At 35.2% G+C, this 19,043-nt stretch overlaps 1 protein-coding gene across 1 annotated transcript; it reads left to right on the top strand.

Moving 5' to 3' along the window:
• The first annotated feature begins 15,185 nt into the window (after nt 1–15,185).
• Nucleotides 15,186–17,924, top strand: LOC149555817 (S-adenosyl-L-methionine-dependent methyltransferases superfamily protein). Its single transcript, XM_089829973.1, has 2 exons — nt 15,186–15,894; nt 16,784–17,924. The coding sequence occupies exons 1-2, from the start codon at nt 15,569–15,571 to the stop codon at nt 17,442–17,444; spliced, it is 987 nt and encodes a 328-aa protein (XP_089686099.1). The 5' UTR covers nt 15,186–15,568; the 3' UTR covers nt 17,445–17,924.
• Nucleotides 17,925–19,043: the final 1,119 nt, after the last annotated feature.

Genomic DNA, 19,043 nt, shown 5'->3' with positions numbered 1-19,043 from the left:
ATTCACTACACATCAAGGGATCCTCACATTGTTTGTTACATAGACTCATATTGGGCTGATGATTTTAATGATCACAAGTCTACTTCCAACTTCTTCTTTTTTCTTGGTTCTAGTCCTATCATGTGGTCTTTCAAGAAGCAACATGCTCACACATTATCATCTACAGAGGTAGAGTACATGGTAATTGTACTAGCTAGTAAGGAGGTTTTACGGCTTTGACAATTGATGACAGAGTTTAGAATTTCTCCTAGTAGTCTCACCTTTCTGTGGTGTGACAATTAGAGTGCTATACACATTTCCTACAACCTAGTTGAGCATCAGAGGACCAAGCACATTGAGCTTCACATGCACTTCATTAAGAATCTAATTCAGGATGGCGCTTTGAGCCTAGAGTACATTCCCACTACTAAGTAGGTTGCAAACATTTTCACAAAACCTTTTGCATCCCTGTGGTATCTTCAGTTGTGTTCTATGCTTGGGGTGAAGGAAGTTGTCCTTGGGGGGTCTCAATAACAAGTCCTTCCTTTCCTTCTTTTCTTGCTATCTCTTTTTGGATTAGATTTTTTTCCCACTGGGTTTTCTCTATTTTTGCATTTCGTAGAGATTTTTTTGTGATTAGGTGCCTCATCAGGCCTTGTTGATGGTACCCAAGTTTTATTTCAACATTGCATTGTAGTTTACTTTATTTTTCTCATTGTTTGTAGTTGCATTATTGTTCATCTTAAGGGGGGTGTTAGAGAAAAAGGTTAATTTCATTTCATTTCTTAAATTACCTTTTCTACCTTCTTAAGATTTCTCTTTATACACATTGCATTTCTATTTAATAATTAATTAGTAATTATTAAATGTCATTTACCTCTTAGGGTTTCCCTTTTAGGTTTTTTATCTCCTTCTATAAGGATTGATCTTTTGTAATTATATCTCATTCTTTTTCATTTTGATAATATACTTTGCATATTTTAAGAGAAAAACCCTTGCTTATTCTTTGTTTTTTCCTTCTTTGAGGCAGGTTCTTGCACGCAGGTATTCTTCGGGCTTTGTGGATTTGTATTGCTCAAATTCTTCAATAGTATGTTCCATTTCTTATTTCTTCTATATAATTTTATTTATCTCTATAGTTTTCCTATGCACACAAGATATCTATGTCCTTTTTGACAACACTATCATTTGTATCATCTAGTGTTGTCTATTTTTGAATGGATCTCCATCTTTGTTTCTTGACAAAGTTCATCTCCAGTTTATGTTGGTAGTCTATAACTAGACTTGAATCTTCACACAAGAAGAGAAAAGTGGTAATTGGGGTTGAACAAGGGTTGTCTTTGTCAAATCTTAGGTTGGGATTGAATCCTACAATGATGGTGAGTTGAAATCTAAATCTAAATTGAAATGGAGTGAAAATGGTTAGTTAAAATGATTATACCTCAAATTGATGATGCAATGTTGTTAGGATTAACCACGAACATAAATAACAATTACATGCAAATATAAACAATATCAGAAAATAATAGATCACATAGAAAAGAACATAAGACACCAAGATTTAACATGGTTCACTCAAACCCTGGGCTACATCCACCAAATAGCAAGTCCAATATTTTTATGAACCAGTAATTACAACCTGATTACAATCTATAATCCCTTACATCTCAATACTACTACAAGAACTAATTTTTGCATCACCTTATGAAACAACCCTAACCCTAATACCTTTAATACAAGTATTTTTACTACTTTAGGGTTATAAGTAATAATTACATGTCGACCCAAAATCCTAATAAAATAGGGCCCAATTTATTTTTCTAGGCCGATGCCCCAAGCCCCAAAGAATTTATGAAGTATGTACAATACTTTCCTGATTAGTCACCACAAACTAACAATCTCCCACTTGGGGACTAATCATACTTTACACTAGACAACATTATCCCGCTTGGAGACTGATCTTGTAGCAATACCACTGGGCTCCCGCTGGATCAAACCACCTTGGACTATGTTGTTCTTGTACACCTATTCAGTCTAGAAGACCAACCGAAGCTGAAGAGGAATGAAGCTTCTCCCATGCCACTACCTTTTCATCATATCCACTAGATTTTCATTGACATGTATCTTGTCCATCTTTAACTATCTGTCATCCAAAATGGATCCAATAAAATGGTACTACAATTGTATGTGTTTCGTCTTTGAATGTAGAGCAGAATTCTTAGCAAGATGAATGACACTCTAGCTATCTATAAACAAAAAATTATCCTTCTGAGGATGTCCCAATTCTTCCAAGAAGAACTGAATCCATATCATCTACATAGTTGCCTTTATAGCAGCAACATACTCTGCCTCTGTAGTGGATAAAATGTTTACCTTCTGTAACCTAGAAACCCAACTCACGACTGCCTCACCAATAGTAAATAATAACCTGTAGTACTCCACCTAGTATCAATATCCCCTACCAAATCTGAGTCAACATGGCCCTATAAATTAGTAGTAGAGCCCCTAAAGCGTAAATACTTGCTAAATGTTTCTCTCAAATATCTGAGAATCCATTTGACTACATTCCAATGCTCAATTCCTAGACGACTCATATACCTGCTAACGACTCCCACTACATGTGCAATATCTAACTTTGTACATAGTATAGGAGTTGATAAAATCCAACTCCATAGCTTGGCAAGATCACCTGCATCCAAATAACATGTCGAAGGGAAACCAAGAAGGAAGAGGTGGAGCTTGGAAAAAAACTAAACGGACTTGAGAGAGAAGATATTGCAAACAAGAAAAATGTATTTACAATGAAAAAATGAGATGTGAAATACAATGAGAGAGTCTGAATATAAAGGCCTCATGGAAGCTTGTAGAACAAGCCAAAAAGTGGTAGAAGATAAGGTTGACAACTAAGAATACATCCACAAAAAGGTGGAACATGCTAGAAGGGAACAAACTCCCATTTTGTCAACAACTCATCACTACAACAATTAAATGCATGCATTAACCTAAGTAAACTTAAGTAAATAGAATAAATAATTAATTATTTACTCTAACACCCCCCCTTAAGTGCAACTTAGGGGAATGCCTTAAGCTCACAAAAACTAAGAGAAAATGTAGAATGGGTCCCAACAACAAGGCCATGTTAGGTACCCATGTACAATGCAAAGAAACACAACCTCTGAAAATGGGGAAAGAGAGAAAATCACATGGGAAAAAACCTCCTCTAAAAAGAGGCAAGAACCTAGTGAAGAACTGAAGAAGCCTTAAACTAGAGGAATGTTCCATAAAATAGGAATAAAAAGTGATCGTGAAGAGCATCACTGAATCATGAAGAAGTTGCAAATTCTATCATTAGAAAGAAATTGTTGATCTGAAGAACCTCCATGGAAGAATAAGGCATGAACTGAGTGTGTCTATATGGTAGATGATCCATCTCACCGAAATGCATAGGTAGCTAGCCACTGTAATCACCTAGTATATAGGATCAACCACTAAATACATAGCTCACACTATTGAACCATTGAACCAAGGAAAAATTAGAACACCAAAATAACCACCCCTAATGTAGATGGGGTGAGATGATTGTCAACTAAAAAGGTGGGCCAATATCCTTTGTAGACAAAACCAAGAACGATAAGAGAGGTGAAGAGGTACAAACACCTATAAAGACATGGTCGCAATGACTCTGCATGGGGAAAAAAAGGAAGAAGGCACAAAAGTGGCAAACAACTATCCCCCCATGGTGCTTTATAAAAATAGTGCAAGTACAACTATCTCAAAACAATGTTCATGAACTCACAATGCAAGAGTGACACTTTATCTCAGTGTGTGTACATAAAGATGCTTACAAATGATAGCTACAATGATTAGAAAAGGAAAAAAGTTGATACAAAAGATAGTACATCCCAAAACAAAAGATCTCATGCCATGAAAATGATCCTTAGACCTGGAACATCCAAGATATCCACCATAGAGCAAAAACACCAAAAACATGATAGAAAGAGCATGGGGTAGAATCTAAAGAAAATGATAGCATTTCTAAAAAGATGACAAAACTAACTTTCCAAAAATAAAACATTTTCAAAAAATGGACATGGGACGAAAAAGATGTGCTTACTGGAGTGAAAACAAAAGTTCAAACTTCAACTACAAAAATGAGCAACAAAGCTAATCAAAAACTAAAAATACCTACACCAATGTCTCCATCTCAGAACAAGCTTTCGGGCTCTTCTTTTAGATCGAAAAAATACCTCTGTATGCTCAAGTTATGGCCAAAAAATTGCAAGTAGGTCAAAAAGGACCTTGGAGAGCCTGGTAGGAGTGTTGATGTAGGGTGACATCATGCTGACATAAGCAAACTACTGCAAAAAATTTGATGGCCTCCAAGCCATAATAGCAAAAAAAGAGCCACGTGGCAGTGCCACATGGATGCCATGTGGCAAAAAGCTAAGGTGGCAAGGGCCACGTGGCAAGTGCCAATGTGGCACTTGTGCCACGTGTCACCCATAGACTGCATCAGATGTGCACAAAATGCCACATGGTTAGGTGAGCTAGTAGGGTCATAGGTGGCGACGCTGGAGCAGAGGAAACGGGAGCAGAACTGGCAGAGGTGGTAGCCTTCAGTGTCGCCATTGGTGGAGGCAGTGGATTGTTGGTAGTGGTTGGGCCCATGTTGCCTTGTAGTGGCGCGGCCGACTATTATGACCTAGGAGCTGTGCGTGGGCCACATAGTGGTGGCCACCTGATAGCACCCAAAATTTATATTTTTTAAATTTTTTTGCCCAAAATTCATTCGTACAGGTCCGTACGACCCCTAGACTAAATTTTGATTGCCTCTCCGAGCGCCTATCACCAAAATTGACAAATTTTATATGGATCCTAATTGTAATGGGCCTTCTAAACTCAATGGAAGCATATATTTGGGCCCAAAGTGCTTTGAAAAAATGCTTTTCCCCCAAATTAAAGAAAAAATCACAAACAAACAAGGGTTTGTATCTCTGAATCATGGCTTCAAAAATCCTTCAGCCAAGAAGCAGCAGGGAGGCTTTGATACCATGTAGGAGTTGATAAAATCCAACTCCATAGCTCACCAAGATCACCTACATGTAAATAACCTGTCGAAGGGAAACCAAGAAGGAAGAGGTGGAGCTTGGAAAAACATTAAACGGACTTGAGAGAGAAGATATTGCAAACAAGAAAAATGTATTTACAATGAAAAAATGAGATGTGAAATACAATGAGAGAACCTGAATATAAAGGCCTCATGGAAGCTTGTAGAATAAGCTGGAAAGTGGTAGAAGATAAGGTTGACAACTAAGCATACATCCACGAAAAGGTGGAACATGCTAGAAGGGAACAAACTCCCGTGCTGTCAACAACTCATCACTACAACAATTAAATGCATGTATTAACCTAAATAAACTTAAGTAAATAGAATAAATAATTAATAAATAAATAAATAATTACTCTAACACATACCATAGCATACATCAAGCTTCCTACAATTAAAGCATATGGTACCTTGGACATCTTATCCTCCTCTTCTTCTGTCTTCAGACACATCTCCTTAGTCAACTTCAAATGACTAGGTAAAGGTGTGTTGAAAACTTTAGCATTCTCCATAAAGAAATGTTGCAACACCTTCTCAACATAATCAGCCTGAGATAACATCAATTTTCTATTCTTCCTATCTCTACAAATCTTCATACCAAGGATTTTCTTTGCTGCCCCCAAATCCTTCATAGCAAATGCATGTGCTAACTAGCATTTTAGCCCTTTAATATGATCCATGTTAGACCTAGCTACAAGCATATCATCAACATATAAACATAAAATAATGTAGCTGTTAGCATCCAACCTCTTAAAATAAACACAATGATCTGAATGACACTTGCTATATCCATGCTCATGCATAAACCTGTCAAATTTCAGATACCATTGCCGAGGTGCTTGTTTCAAGCCATATAAACTCTTCTTCAATCTGCACACTAAGTTCTCCTTACCTCTGACTTTAAATCCCTATGGCTGAGCCATATATATCTCTTCATCCAAATCACCATGAAGGAAGACTATTTTAACATCAAGTTGCTCCAAATGCAAATCTTCTGTAGCCACAATACTTAAAACAGTAGGGATAGAAGTCATTTTAACAAAAGGAGAAAATATCTCATCAAAATCAATGCCTTTTTTTTGGTGAAAATCCTTTTACAACTAACCTGACTTTAAATCTTTTCTTACCTCCTTCCTCCTCTTTCAACCTGTAAACCCACTTATTCTAGAAAGCTTTTTTACCTACAAGAAACTTTCATAAATCCCATGTCTTATTTTTTAGCAAAGAGTCCCTTTCTTCTTTCATTGCAGACTCCCACTGAATCTTAGTATCCACCTACACAACTTCATCGTAACATTCAGGTTCACCAGCATCTATTAGTAAAATAGAGTACAAAGAGGGAGAAAATCTTTCTGGAGGTCTGCTTATCCTTGTTGACCATCTAACATTCAATGGGGTGTGTGGTATTTGTCATTGGGGTTGATGCACATCATGAGGAATTGTTGGAACATCATCTTTTGGAGTATCATCCAACACTACATAATCATATTTTTTCTTCTCATGTTTCTGCAACAGATCTTTGTACAACACTTTCTCATTGAATATGACATCTCTGCTTCTTACAATTTTATGATTTTTAAAATTCCAAAGCCTATAACCAAGTTTATTAATGTTATATCCAACAAATACCCATTTCTTTGACTTAGCTTCTAGCTTGGTTTTATTTTCAGAATCTATATGAGCAAATGCTTCACAACTAAAAGTTTTGAGAAAATAATAACTCACCTTCTTACCAGTCCATGCTTCCTTTGGAATACCATAGCCCAAAGGATTAGAGGGAGCTTTATTAATCAAATATACAATAATATTGACAGGCTTCGCCCACATGTGTAAGGGCAACCCAACATGCGACCTCATGCTCCTTGTATGCTCCATTATAGTCCTTTTCATGCGTTCAACCACTCCATTTTCCTATGGAGTTTGTGGAATAGTTTTCTATCTACAAATACCATTAGTGGAGAAATAATCTTCAAGTTCATGTCTACAATACTCACCACCATTATCAGATCTAAGAAATTTTAATTTCTTACTAGTCTCATTTTCAACCAAGCATTTCCATTTCTTAAAAGTTTGAAATACATCAGATTTCTGTCCAAGGAAATAAACCCATACTTTTCAAGTTGTATCATCAATAAATGTAACATAATAATGAGAGCCACCAAGGGAAGATACCTGAGTCAGTCTCCATACATCAGTATGCGCAAGCTCTAATTTCTCTTTTTTGTTTTCCTTCTCAGTCTTTACAAAACTCACTCTCTTTTGTTTTCCATACACACAACTTTCACAGAAATCCATATTAACACATTTTAGACTTGGTAGAACTTTCTTTGAATGAACTACTTTCACACCTTTCTCACTCATGTGCCCAAGTCTATTGTGCCACAATGCTGTATCATAATTTACAATAGCTATTTGTTCTTCCTACTCAACTTTAGCAATTGTTCTTGAACATTCATTTTTCTCTAAAACAATTGAAGTAGAAGGAGCAATATGACTTATACAAAGATATAAGGTGCCTACTTTCACATCTTTTGCTACTACAAGGGAACCTTTTGAAACTTTCAAATTTCTATCATTAAAAGTAACTACACAACCCTCATCACCGAGTTGTCGTACTAAAATTAAATTCCTACTTAGCCTTGGAACATGTCTTACCTCATGTAGTAGCCAATGATTACCATTTTGCAACTTAATCTTAACTTTGCCCTTTCCAAGAATCTAACAGGGTTCATTATCCCCCAAATAAACAAGTCCAAAATCGCTTTGGACATAATCAATGAAATAACCTCTATGAGGTGTAGCATGAAATGAATCACCAGAATCTAAAACCCATGAATCGTCAACACTTTCTAAAGACAGAAGCAAAGCATTCTCTTCGAATTTGTTACTTAACACATTTGCCTCCTTGTCTCCATCTAGTTTATCTCCTTCATTTTTCTTTCGATTCTAGTAATCTTTCTTTTTATGCCCTATTTTACCACAGTGCCATCAATCATTTGGTCCTCTCGATTGAGACCTCCTCCCCTTTGACTTTCCTCTTGATTTCTCACAGTTTCTGAAATTACTTCCTCTCTTAGTTGTTCTGCCTCGACTTTGTGCATTCAAAGAACTTCCTAATGTAGATCCACTTGAGGTTTTCCTATGAGTTTCCTCACTCAAAATAACAACGATCACATCATCATATTTTAGGGTACTAGATACAAAACTAGAATTACTTACAGTCATTACCATGCCATTCCATCTTTCAGGTAAAGAACACAAAACCAAGAGAGCCCTAATTTCTTCATCAAAATTATTACCCATAGAATATAATTGACTAGTAATAGTATTAAACTCATTAAATGATTCACAACAGATCCACCTTTCATCATTTTCATATTTAATAAACACTTCATGAGAAATACCTTGTTTGAAGCGGAGGGCTTTTCATACAATTTCTTTAGGGCTTCCATCAACTCTTTCGTCATCTTTGCATTTATAATATTAAATGCCACCGATGATGCCAGGCATAATTGAATGCTTTCAAGTGCCTTTCTATCTAAAAGATCCCATTTGTCATTTGACATAGATCCCTGATTCTTGGTTTTTCCTTCCAACAGTTTCCATAAATCCTTTTGATAAAGATAGTCCTCCATTTGCATTTTTCATAACTAAAAGTTTTTCCCATTAAACTTGTCAACCCTCAGCTTACCCTCATCTACCATCGCTCCCACTCAACCGTGAGACTTTCCTACAAAGGATAACTGAAAAACAACCTCGCTCGGATACCGCTTGTTAGGATTAAACAACAGATAGAAATAGCAATTACATGCAAATATAAACAATATCAAAAAATAATAGATCACATAGAAAAGAACACAAGACACCAAGATTTAACGTGGTTCACCCAAACCCTGGGCTACGTCCACCAAATAGCAAGTCCAATATTTTTACGAAGCAGTAATTACAACTTGATTACAATTCATAATCCCTTACAGCTCAATATTGCCGCAAGAACCAATTTTTGTATCACCTTATGAAACAACCCTAACCCTAAGCCCTTTTATATAAGTAATTTTACTACTTTAGGGTTATAATTAATAATTACATGTCGGCCCAAAATCTCAATAAAATAGGGCCCAAAATTTATTTTTCTCGAGCCCCAAAGACTTTATGAAGTATGTACAATACTTCCTTGATTAGTCACCACAAACTAACAAATGTTATTAGGGTAAGTCCTCCATGTGTTGATGTAATAACATGGTAAGATCCATCAAGAAATAACAATTAAAACATAAATGAATATGCATTGATATAGCATACTTCTCCTTAAACTTAGATCTTTCCTTAAAAAAGAAGAATTGCTCTTGAATTAGAATGTAAAATGATGTGTTGTTTTGGTTGTTCAAATGGACTAGGAAAGATGCCTTCTATAGGTATTTCAAAGTAAAATCCATATTTGGTAGATTATAATTATTATATATTTTTTGCATTAGTTATAGTTTTTAAAAGGGTAGGATTGACATAATATCCTCCCAAAAATTTGACCAAAAAATGTTCATTACTGTCATTTGGAAAAAATTGCCTAAATTTTTAGGAATACAATATAATTTGGTATTAATGCTAGATATCTATTTATATGACATGATATATTAATTGGAGAGGGAAAAGGTTGTAGTAAAGTTTGAAATAACATATCGCCATATACAGTTACAATGAGTAAGATAGATGACACTTAAAATAAGGGCCTAAATTGTTGGAATTGGGAGACTATTAGGATATGTTTGCCATTACCTATTGGAGACAATAGTATTGGATTGAAGAATTATATGGTTGTCATCGATGAAAATCCTTAGTATCCATGGCATTGACTAGTGAAAACTAAGTTTTCACATCACAATAGGTCAAATGGTAAGGGCATACGATAATTGGTAAAGGAACAACACCCATGACAATCCACAATCACTAAGTGAGGATTGGTGACCATAAGACAAAGTTTAGGGAATTGCAACTGATTAAGGAAGAAATCAAATATGGAAAGGTGATCACATTGGATAGTGTGAAATTGTCAACTCGACATAAAGTAAAGATGTAAAGTTATATTGCTATAAACCCCAACTAATAGTGTTGAAGCTAAGGGAGATAATGATTATGAAAGAGTCAAATCAATTATTATGTTGTCATTGATCTCAAGCCTGAATTGGTAAGACATTATGATAATTCAATAGAGTGCCATATCATTTGATTGATAAAGAGGATTTGAAGAAAGTATTCATAAGTATGTGAAATTTCAATAGGCCGTTAATGATTTAGACTTTGACAGTATAATGTTGTTTTTATTGTTTTACATGATGTCATTAAGTATTGATATCATGTATAAGTTGCACTGAGATAGTCAGTGAGATAATTAAATGAAGGACTAGTAGTCACCAAGTTTAGCATTGATCGAGCAAGTGTAGTGTTAACCAAGTAAGGGAAATAATAAAAATTATAAATGACATTCAACTGAAGGCCAACATTTGACCAAAGTGTGAATTAATCAAGAAGTTTCTAAACTAAGGATGAATATTTTTACAAGATCTATAGTTGGTGAAATTCAAAGAAGATTTGATGAAGGAGATCTTATGATTTGAAATGAATCTCAAAGTTTGAGGAGGAAGCGTGATATCGAAGTTTCTAGATTTAATGTATCTTAGTTGGAGGAAGATCAAATGATTGTGATTAAGTGACAAAAAGTAGGAGAATCTGTGGAAGAGTTAATAAGTTGTCTATTTAAGGGATGAATAAGAAGTTCATTGTCGCTTCTCAATTTGTTTGTAAAGAAGAAGATTGAAGGTGAAACCAAGTAGAACAACATTGTAAGATCTAACAAGTGTGAAGTTTATGTTTATGTGAGTGGATCAACCAGAAGGAAGAAAGAGGATGAACATAGCACAAAGAATGAGAAAAATAGAGATTTGAAACAAAAAAGGCATTTGTATTCTTGATCATATAATTTTACTATTATTCTCTAATCATTATAACAGAACACATCTAAAAGTGAGTGAACTTAACAATCTTATTTGTAAATACATTTGTATGGTGACATTTCTTTGAACTTTTGTAAATCCTTTAAAGAAGGTGACTCAAATTGAGGAGTGACAACGTCTAGATGATCTTTGGTGCAAATTCCCTTACATAGTCACATTAGCAATGTGTATGTAACCTTTAACAAGGTTGGATCCTAACATAGCTCACTTCACAAGTGTACAAATTATGACTTGCTAGTTGCCAAGTGTTTTTTTTTCCTTTACAAGGTTTCCACATTAAGATAATTGTGTCAAAATGTGTGGATGTTGATTATGTTGCATATTTATTTCATTTTTTTAAAATTTCATGCTATAACTTGGTATATATACATGAAGTTTACTCTGATACTCATCGGTATATGAAGTTAATAGTTTTAGTTCAAAGATTGATTTGATAATATTGTGAAGTTTGATTTGTTGCCAAGCTTGTGAAATGGAAGTTGAAATTGTTAAGTTGTTGAAAAATGTTTTAAGGACTTGTGGATAACTAATTCACCCCCCTTAGTTATCTAAAAATTGGGAGAGGTAACATGTTTGGGCTAGTCCAAGTTGTGGACATATAAATCAAGATGAAAGATGACCTAGTCAACTCATTGAGATATGCGAAGTCATGGCAAGATAGAGTAGAAATCTTGAATTTCAAATGAAGATTCAGGTTTAAGAGCAAAAAGAGTACACACAAACATATAGGTCGTATAATATAATGGGTGGATGATGATGATGAAGAGGGAAACCAGAGAAAGAGAACAAATGGTGCATGAAGGTGAAGTAGCAAGAAGGGAAAGCTAGAAAAGAAAGAAAAGTGATCGAGCAATATAAATCAACATATATGGAAGAGAAGTGCACAATGTAGTGGAATTAGATCAGAGAGAAAATTGGATAGGACATGCAAGGAGTGAGTTAACTAGATTAAATATTTAGTTGTTTCCTGACAGTCACAACTACTAAATCCCTAATCGAGTAGACCCTAACAAGTTCTAGTTATAAATCCCCTAATAGAGTAGACTCTCAAAAGAGTTATGAAAATCCTTTAATAATGTAGATCCTAACAGATCTATTTGTACTTCCAATAAGGTACAAAGTCGCTCATAATAGAGTGAACCCCCATAAAGGGTAGTTGTATGCTATGAATAGGGCAACTCATTTACTGCAATAGTGATCTTTGTGGGTACTGTCCCCACCGCGGGTTTTACCTTTTAACAAGGGTTTCTGTGTGACCAAAATCACTTTTTTCATGTATTATGTGTGTGCTATTTGATCTTATTATGCTTTATTTGCTGAATGTGAGTCATATGTTTTATAGCTTGGAAGATAGCAATCAAGTTTTATAGATTAGTGGTTATATTTTGTATAAATCTGATTATGTTGATTCACCCCCTATTAGTACCTATACATCCTAACACAAAAAAAAGTGTATGTGTATTAAATTGTAATATGACTCGTAATATTAATCCATAGACCAATTTAATTCAATAAAGGTCTTATGATGCACAAAGAAATGAGAAATGCTAAAATAAATGTTAGGAGAGTATGACATTAGACATCTTAATTAAAGGTGTTCAGTTTACGACACTATAGTAAAATCTAAATCATGATAATAATCTTGTTCGTCTTCATGTCTGTCAATATGATTCTCAACATGAGCATCATAAACAATCATATTATAATAGGAGTTGTCATTATTTATATTAGTATTAGATGAACATTCCTTTGTAAATGCTAATTAAAATTTTGTTTAGCTTGCAACATGAATAAACATTGGAGATAGATACAAAGAGAATTTAATATGAATCACTCTTAGATCGAAATAATTAAGATTAAAAAACATATAAAATGTTAAGGATGAAAGCCCTACTCATTGCGAAGGGTTCACCAAATTCAAAAATAAAATAAAAAATCGTTGGCATATGAAAGAGGGGATAACATCCCTTTTGCATATACTTAGGAAAAATAAATAAACTATACCAATATTCGTAACTTGCCTTAGCTAACAAAAGCTAGTAACGATAAATAAATCAATGCTAAATAAATTGAATAAATCAATGAAATTATTTAGCTATGAAACTATGACATGTGAGACATGACAATTCACTAACAATGCCAAAAGATAATCATGTTTGGATGAATGTTATATTTGTTGTTCTAGATTGATTATGATTTGATCTTATGCATATCAATTCAATCTTTCAACCATGGATCAAATTTGGTTCACAAACTTGATTTATGTTCGTAGGTTTATTCTTTACTATTTTTAAAAATGTTGCCTTGATGTCATTAGTCTTTTCTCACATAAAAAACTACTTTTGGTGTTTCTTCATTTGTATGCAGCAAGAATACTTACTCATTTGTGTCAAATCATGTTAGGATACAAGTCCAACAAATATATAATGATCAAGGATAATACTAATCAGTAGGAGATAATTTCCACAACAAGTCAAATTGTGATATTGCTATTAGGATTTGACTGTGTGATTTTGAGTCAAACACATTGACTCATGTTTCATGAGTGGTGATTCAACATGAATCCATCTCTCATGAGAATAAATGAAACACTTAGCACTCATTGGATCTAGGTGATGCTCACTAGGGTGAAGCATTGGGACTTCCCAAGAGGTCACCCATCCTAATACTACTCTAGCTTGAGCGCACTTAAATTTAGAGTTTCCTCCATGATTAAACCCAAAACTTGCACCCCATTTGCAAAACCTTCACCAAGTGTTGTGCCTTATGAACCATTCATTAAAAAGCCCCTTAAGCTCATCAATTGATAAGGAGATAATTTCCATAGCAAGTCAAATTGTGATATTGCTATCAAGATCTAATTGTGTGATTTTGAGTCAAACTCATTGACCCATATTTCATGAGTAGTGATTCAACAAGAATGCATCTTTCATGAGAATAAATGGAACACTCAACACTCATTAGATCTAGGTGATGCTCACAGGGGTGAAGCAAGGGGACTTTCCAGGAGGTGCTAGAGTAGTACTGGGATGGGTGACCTCTCGGGAAGTCCTGGTGCTTCACACCTGTGAGCATCACCTAGATCCAATGAGTGCTAAGTGTTCCATTTATTCTCATGAGAGATGGATTCATGTTGAATCACTACTCATGAAACATGGTTCAATGAGTTTGACTCAAAATCACACAGTTAAATCCTAATAGCAATATCACAATTTGACTTGTTGTGGAAATTATCTCCTACTTATCAATTGATGAGCTTAAGGGGCTTTCTAATGAATGGTTCATAAGACACAACACTTGGTGAAGGTTTTGCAAATGGGGTTACAAGCTTTGGGTTTAATCATGGAGGAAACTCTGTAGTTAAGCATGCTCAAGCTGAAGTAGTACTGGGATGGGTGAGCATCACCTAGATCCAATGAGTGCCGAGTGTTCCATTTATTCTTATGAGAGATGGATTCATGTTGAATCACTACTCATGAAACATGGGTCAATGAGTTTGACTCAAAATCACCCAGTTAAATCCTAATAGCAATATCAAAAGGATAATACTATTGAACACATAATATGCCTAACATGCTTATATATAGATATTTTGATAACATACTCATGATAACACATTCAAGATAATTCAAGATAATAATGCATGTCTCAAATAAGCTCAAATGACACCTTTAAATGTTAGATGAAACAACAAATGGGGTTGCAAGCTTTGGGTTTAACTATGGAGGAAACTCTGTAGTTAAGCACGCTCAAGCTGGAGTAGTACTGGGATGGGTGACCTCCCGGGAAGTCCCGGTGCTTCACCCTTGTGAGCATCACCTAGATCCAATGAGTGCTAAGTGTTCCATTTATTCTCATGAGAGATAAATTCATGTTGAATCACTACTCATGAAACATGGGTCATCGAGTTTGACTCAAAATCACATAATTAAATCTTGATATTCATATCACAATCAAATATTGTATTCATATATTTGACCAATAGCCAACAATTATAAAAATAGACAAAACAAACTCTACATAGAAGATACGAAAATTTTTGTAATCTCAAAATAAAACTATATATTAGAAATCAATATACTGACTCAAAACCCGAATAATAAAACAACCATTTCTACACTCACAGTTGCACAAATTTAAAGTAATAGAAATGGCTCCGTGAGGAAAAAGGGCACAGCTATGCAACTTTTTCCGTTTTCGACTCAGTGACACAAACTAGAACAAGTTTGGCTAGCCGTTTCGGACCTGTAATGAATTTTTTCTCTCACATATTAAAGAAGGCGATCTGTAACATGTTTTAACTCCATAAAAAACAAGCTTAAGATTTAGTTTGTATCAGATTGTTTGAGGTGGATCCAGAGAAGGATTTAGGGTCACTGTATAAATCACTAGTTTCTGCACACGTATAGAGGGGAGATCTGCGTCGAATGGGCGTATTTAAGAGCTGTTAGCCTGATTGAAAGGAGTGAGAAGAATGGGTTCGAAGAACATTGGCATGGTTCTTCCTATTGTGGGAGGTTCACTGCTACTGTTGCTTGTCTTTTTCTTCCTTTACAGTCTTCTTCCGTCTGTATGTTATATCGCCGTATCTCAACAGAAGCAGCAGCAGCAGCAGCAACATATCACGTATACTGGGCAATCATATTCAGAAGACCCAGTAGGACCTCCTTCTGAGGATGACATGAAATGGGCCAAAGCCCAGCTGGAGAAGAATCATTTGGGTGAAGGCCAGGGATGGCATCAGCTTCGTAAGGGCATTAATCCTCGCACCAGAGAAGAGCAACTTCAAGATCTTCGGAAGTAAGTGCAGGCCTTTTAAATTCGTTCTTTAATCTAATTTTGAAAAAGTTAAACAAAAAATTCTGCTGCATCGTCTCAGACTTGAGAACTGCTTAACAAATGTAGTTTTTTCGCCTTTTCTTTTCTTTGTGATCAGTCCTGTAATATATCTATAGGCTCACCAGATCATGATGTAAATTGGTTTTGGAGTAGTGACACATAAGCTAATGAATCATATACCTTTGAACAAAATGTTGCTACTTAGTCTTTCTTTGTGGACAGCCCTATACCTAGGAATACCTGATTATCATATAACGGATTGCTCAGAAGTTGTCTTGAGACACAGATGATTCCTTTAGATAATGATTTCTTTTGATTACTGACAGTTTTGTTGGAAGGATTCTAAACGTTGCATTCTACTTCATCACGAACTTTTTACTAGAAAATAAAATCTTGATTTCACAGTATCAGTTTGAACAACCCTGTAATGTGCTTAGGTGCATGAGATTATAAATACATTACACTAAGTAATAGACTTGTGACTTCTCATAACCCATTTACATCTACTCTCATATGCATAGGTACATTCCAAACCCTGCATTACAAGTGAACATAGAAATATTGTGGGTGGACCACGGGGTCTCTTGTATGAGCTTCTTTTCTGGCAAATCAGCTAATTTTTCACAAAATTTCCAAAGTAGTTGAAAGAGGCAAAAATGCTGTTCTCAAGGTTTTCTTTGAAATGTGAACAAATTTGTTATAATTGTCAAAATTTAAATTTATTAGCATTAAATTTATGCCCTGAAAATTCTCTAACAATACATATATTTCATATTTTGCACCAACAAGATCATCTGATAATTCTAAAAGACTTCCATTTGTTAAAATTTTATACCATCTATGTGGACAGATATAAAGGAATTTCACATTACGATGACAACAACCACACAGCAATGGTGTGTCCAGGTGAATTGTTAGTGGAGGAGCATCACAGCAATTATGGGGAACCATGGGCAGGAGGGAGAGATGTGTATGAGTTTCTTGGGAAGGCTATAATGCTGAGGCGGGAGCATCAAGTGCTGGAGGTGGGCTGTGGTACCCTCAGAGTGGCCCTGCATTTTATTCGCTATTTGAACCATGGCAAATTTCACTGCATTGAGCGAGATGAATTGTCCCTCATGGCAGCATTAAAGTATGAGATTCCCTCACAGGGTCTTCTTCACAAGCGTCCTCTCATTGTGCGCAGTGAAGATATGGACCTGAGCAGGCTTACAAGGGAAGGGGGAGAACATATGCAGTATGATTTAATCTATGCTAGTGCAGTATTCCTTCACATGCCTGATGCACTTGTGTGGACAGGGCTGGAAAGGCTGGCACCCAGGCTCTCTCCAATTCATGGGCGGCTCTTTGTTTCCCACAACATCAAATTCTGTACTCGATTGCGTGGGGAGAATGAGTGTTCCAAGAGACTTTCCAAATTGGGCCTAGAGTTTGTGGGAAAACATACTCATGATAGCCTCCTTTTTAACCACTATGAAATTTGGTTTGAGTTTCGCCGTATCAATTCCTAGCCACTTTGTCATTTCAGCATCAGTGTTACTGTTCTTCCAAGTGACTTCATTTGCAGCAACATAAAATTGTTCCTAACAGTTTTTTGAATCCATGATGAATTGCGGCTTGCGGCTTAGTTTTAAGTCTGTTCTGCCTGCAGTCCAACATAAGGAAGCTTGTTCCTTTTTCTTTGTCCATGGTTAAAAACCATTAAGCTGTTAACCATCCCGAGCAGTGTGCTTAAACTAATCTAATTGCAGGTACATTCCATTCTTTCTATTAGCAGCCTCATGGTGATTAAATTTATCTCTTAGCATGTTTCTGAAGCTTCACGATCCAATATTCTGACTACTAGACAAATGTGTTCAAATAGCATGTAATCAAACACGTATCATTTTTTCTTTATAACTATACAGAAATAGAAACAATTGACAGGTTTCAAACTTGTAATATTCCATGTAAAAAAGGATGCAGAAAGAAAGAATGCTGAGTTTTGTTTACTTGTTTGCTCTGACTCATGTAATCTTACCCTCCTGGTGCTTCAGTTTTGTTTGCTACTCATGATCAGCAGAGAGATTTTCATAATGCATATGATAAATAAACTAGTAAAAAATCATCAACATTTGTATTAGTATTGAAGCCAAGCCATAGCTTATTTATGAGCAGTCTCTCGTGTTGTCAGGAGAGGATGATATGAAATGTTGAGTTCTTATAAGACCCATCAAGTTTTCAGAATTTTGGATGCTTTGTTGTTCATTGAATGGACAGATTGAGTGTAGACATCTCCATTACTGCCATACACGTGGCAAAACTCTTTCAGTCAATAAGAGTGCAAGTTGAATAAGTCTGTCATCACTGAAACCAGACTGTAATTGTACAAATGATATATATTCACATTCTCTCTTTTTAAAAATAGTCCACTGCATGTGTCTTTATGCAAAATGATGCTATTCTTTATTATTAAATTCCTTTTTGGCTTAACAAGAAAATAATTCTAGAAAGATTTCAGTTGCTTACACTTCATGTTTAGACTGTAGCTAGAAATTATTCAATCTTAATCAGAAGCTTCTGGGAGCTTCAAATTGATATATGTGCAGAAGAATCAATTTATGCGTTACCCACAGCCTGAAGTGTCTCTCTGGATTGCTTGAACCATGTTGATTGCCAGTAGCTTGTCCTCGTATGGCAGAAGTGTACTCTTACATGCATAATTCACAGAAACAAAAGTCTGCTAAAATAAAGCTAGAAAAAGTTGCCTGGATATTCTGTCATAGATTCTTGACAAACTTTCTTATTAAATGAACTTTCATTAGCTAGATTTTTTTTTCGATATATAAATTTTCTTACCCGTTCACTTCTATTACCAACAAATACTGACCTTAACATTTCATCTATAGTCTATTATTTTTAGTCTGAAATAAATCCACACTTATGTTTATGTTTCAAAAATACTCTTTTTTCTATAATAGCTTTCAACTCTCTTTTTAAATTAAAAATTTGATTTTTGGCTATTCTTTCCTCATTTGTTCTTATAGCCCTACTTATAGCATCAATAAACATTATGCTCATCCTTTAAATAGGATTTTTTTGCCGTTCCTCTAGAATCTTCCAGGTTTTGC

Source organism: Cupressus sempervirens, chromosome 5 (assembly GCF_028749045.1).
Source record: "Cupressus sempervirens isolate cs-2001-9-10 chromosome 5, ASM2874904v1, whole genome shotgun sequence".
Taxonomy (NCBI): domain Eukaryota; kingdom Viridiplantae; phylum Streptophyta; class Pinopsida; order Cupressales; family Cupressaceae; genus Cupressus; species Cupressus sempervirens.
The sequence above is the reverse complement of the archived record's forward strand: the minus strand, read 5'-3'. Positions and strand labels throughout refer to the sequence as shown.